The following is a 2,645-nucleotide window of genomic DNA, read 5'->3' as shown; positions in this document are numbered from 1 at the left end:
TATATCTTAAAATTGTCATATAGTAATGTTTTCGACTGCACACGTCTGACATGGTTTCGAAAAAAAAATCATTAATATTTTATTTGTCATTGTAAGTTACCTTACTAATTTAGTAAAAAATTAGACTGGAATGTGTTTGCTTTTTAATTAGATTCAAATAGAGATTTTTAATTAAATGAACTAAAAGACATATATCTTATTTGGTATTTACATGTTTATAAATTTATTACAACCAAACCTATAAATAAAACATAGTTTTTAGTGTTACCAATAAAGAAATATAGTTTTTAGTATTTTCAATAAAGAAACATAGTTGCATGCGAGAAATTTTGTAACATATGTATTTCCTCAAAAGTAACTGTAAAAAATGTTTATAAAAGTTATTTTATAAAAATGAAGTTTATACAATATTATTTTTATAAAATGAGTGTCCGTGCGATATCGCACGGATTCTTTGCCTAGTCTATATAATGAAATAGTAATTTAATTTAGGAAAAAAAGGTTCGTGAGATTTACATAATTTAATTTCAAAAAAATAACATAAACTCTTCAAAATTCCATAGATTCAATATTTCCGACAATACTGAACTTTCCATGACGTTTTCGGTGTTTGGTCCAGAAAAAATTGTGAACAATCCCCAAAAACAAGTCCAGGAACATCCTAGAAAAACTCTAGACGTTTTGGTCCAAGAGTCGTGACAATAGAACAAACAGTACGAAAGAGAGTAAATGATCTGAAATAAATGCACCAAACGCTAAGGTAAGTTTGAAAACGATTTGACAAGCTTGCTCGTTGCCTACATATTGCAACTTTCTGAGAGCTAAAATATGATCTTTTGAGGGTATAGTTTTTTTTTATAATCAATAACAGCATAGTTTGTAGTTGTTAAATTCACTTGATGATACAAATGAATTTACATGACATTCGTTTATACTGTCTTGTAAAGTAAACAAAAAAAATTTACAACACTTTTTTTTGGAACACAAAATTGTTTAGTTTACGTGGAAGAGGAAATATGGCCGACCAATAAAGGCGGATACGGGCTGGTGGATGGGCTTTATTTATTTCGTATAAAATATAAACATAGTCGAGTCGAGTAGCATTACTTTTTATTCTAGCTTGGGCTTGGTTTCAGAGGAAGGAACATCATCTCGAAGAGGTTAGGATCTCGACTTCCATCATACGATACGTTTTCTTTGGATTGTACGTAATATGATTCGAGAATGTTTGCTTATTGGTGATTGATTGTGTTTATATTGCTTATAACTAGAGTTTGTAATTAAAAGGGGTCGTGTGTTTTGGATTTAGGGTTCATTAGAGCTAGAAGGATGGATTGTGACAGTAATAGAGGATTGATCGCTTATTACCGAAGTAGACTGTATGAGACGGTGAATGATCCTTCAAAAGCTTCAATAGTTGCGTGGAGCGAGAGCGGCAAGAGTTTCATCGTTGGGGATGAAGTGGAGTTTAGAAAAGCTGTTCTTCCGAGAGAGTGCCTTGTACACTTGGGCTTTTCACAATCTCATGAGCAATGCGAATACGCATGCCCTTATTTTATGAGAGGTCAGCCTGACCTTAAACCGTCGTCGCAAGACAAGCTCATCAGAAAGATTGAGACCAACAACAAGGTTCATGATTTTATTTTTCGTTTTGTTTTTGCCCAATTTTTCTTTGTTTTGTCTATAGTTTTAAATATGGTGTGTTTTTTAATTAGGGCTTGAATGATGGACGTATTCGCTTTAGCAGCCTTTCGTGCTACAAAGAGATTTGTAGGCTTGCCAAGAAGGAGCGTCCCCCTTCCTCATCAATTCGACGCCCTCCTCCCCTTTTTATCAGAGGTGTGTACGATATGGTGGATGATCCTTCAACTGATTCAGTTGTCTCGTGGGGTGAGAGCGGCAAGAGCTTCATCGTTTGGAATGAAACTGAGTTTCTCAGAGATGTTCTTCCTAATTGCTTACCCTTCGATTACAAAGATATGACATCCCTCACCACCTGGTTGCATGCCATTGGCTATAGTAAAGTTGAAGAATCTGAGCATTGGGAATACACAGCCGATTATTTGGTGAGAGGTCAGCCTCTCCCCCCTAATGATACATCCCCATGCACTCCTGGGGGTCTTATGATTACTCCAGAACTTGCCAGAATCATCGAGAGGTCCTTTGCTTCCCCTAAGGCTCTCAAACAATAAGCTCTCTAGGTTCTGTTCGGTGGAGTTGCTATGCCCTCGTGGTTGTTGTTGTTTTCTTAATCGTATTTTATCGTCCTGTTTGAAAACATTATGTTTGGTCTCTTTTTTCTTTTAATAAAATCTATGACCATTTATATGCATATAGACAAACTTTCATATCATTCTTATCTCTGACAAAATAATGAAAATTAAAGATAAAAATTATATGCATATAAATGGTCATAGATTTTATTACAAACCATGAGACCTTCTAGTTTATAGCGAGAAGCTTATGAGTTTGAATCATACAGGTACAACCTAATTAGTGAAACATATCATCAAATAAGATGAAAAGAAAACATGTAAATGAGCAGATAACAAACTGTTTATTTAATCACACGTATGAGAAAACTAATGTAGTCAAACATAAAGTAACATATCAATTGAAAAAGTATCGTTAACAATTCATCAGAT

General features: G+C 34.1%; 1 protein-coding gene across 1 annotated transcript; it reads left to right on the top strand.

The window, feature by feature from the left end:
• Positions 1-1,096: 1,096 nt before the first annotated feature.
• On the top strand, positions 1,097-2,276 carry LOC106450292. The gene is made up of 3 exons (XM_022718416.2): positions 1,097-1,160; positions 1,310-1,629; positions 1,716-2,276. Exons 2-3 carry the CDS (start codon positions 1,330-1,332, stop codon positions 2,190-2,192), a joined length of 777 nt encoding a protein of 258 aa, XP_022574137.2. The 5' UTR covers positions 1,097-1,160; positions 1,310-1,329; the 3' UTR covers positions 2,193-2,276.
• The last annotated feature ends 369 nt before the right edge of the window (positions 2,277-2,645 follow it).

Source organism: Brassica napus, chromosome A4 (genome assembly GCF_020379485.1).
Source record: "Brassica napus cultivar Da-Ae chromosome A4, Da-Ae, whole genome shotgun sequence".
Taxonomy (NCBI): domain Eukaryota; kingdom Viridiplantae; phylum Streptophyta; class Magnoliopsida; order Brassicales; family Brassicaceae; genus Brassica; species Brassica napus.
This window is presented reverse-complemented; position numbering and strand designations above follow the sequence as displayed.

Coding starts and splice junctions, on each gene's coding strand:
- LOC106450292 (XM_022718416.2), top strand. CDS start 1,330: ATGGATTGTGACAGTAATAGAGGATTGATCGCTTATTACCGAAGTAGA. Junction 1,630..1,715: donor AGATTGAGACCAACAACAAG/GTTCATGATTTT, acceptor TTTTTTAATTAG/GGCTTGAATGATGGACGTAT.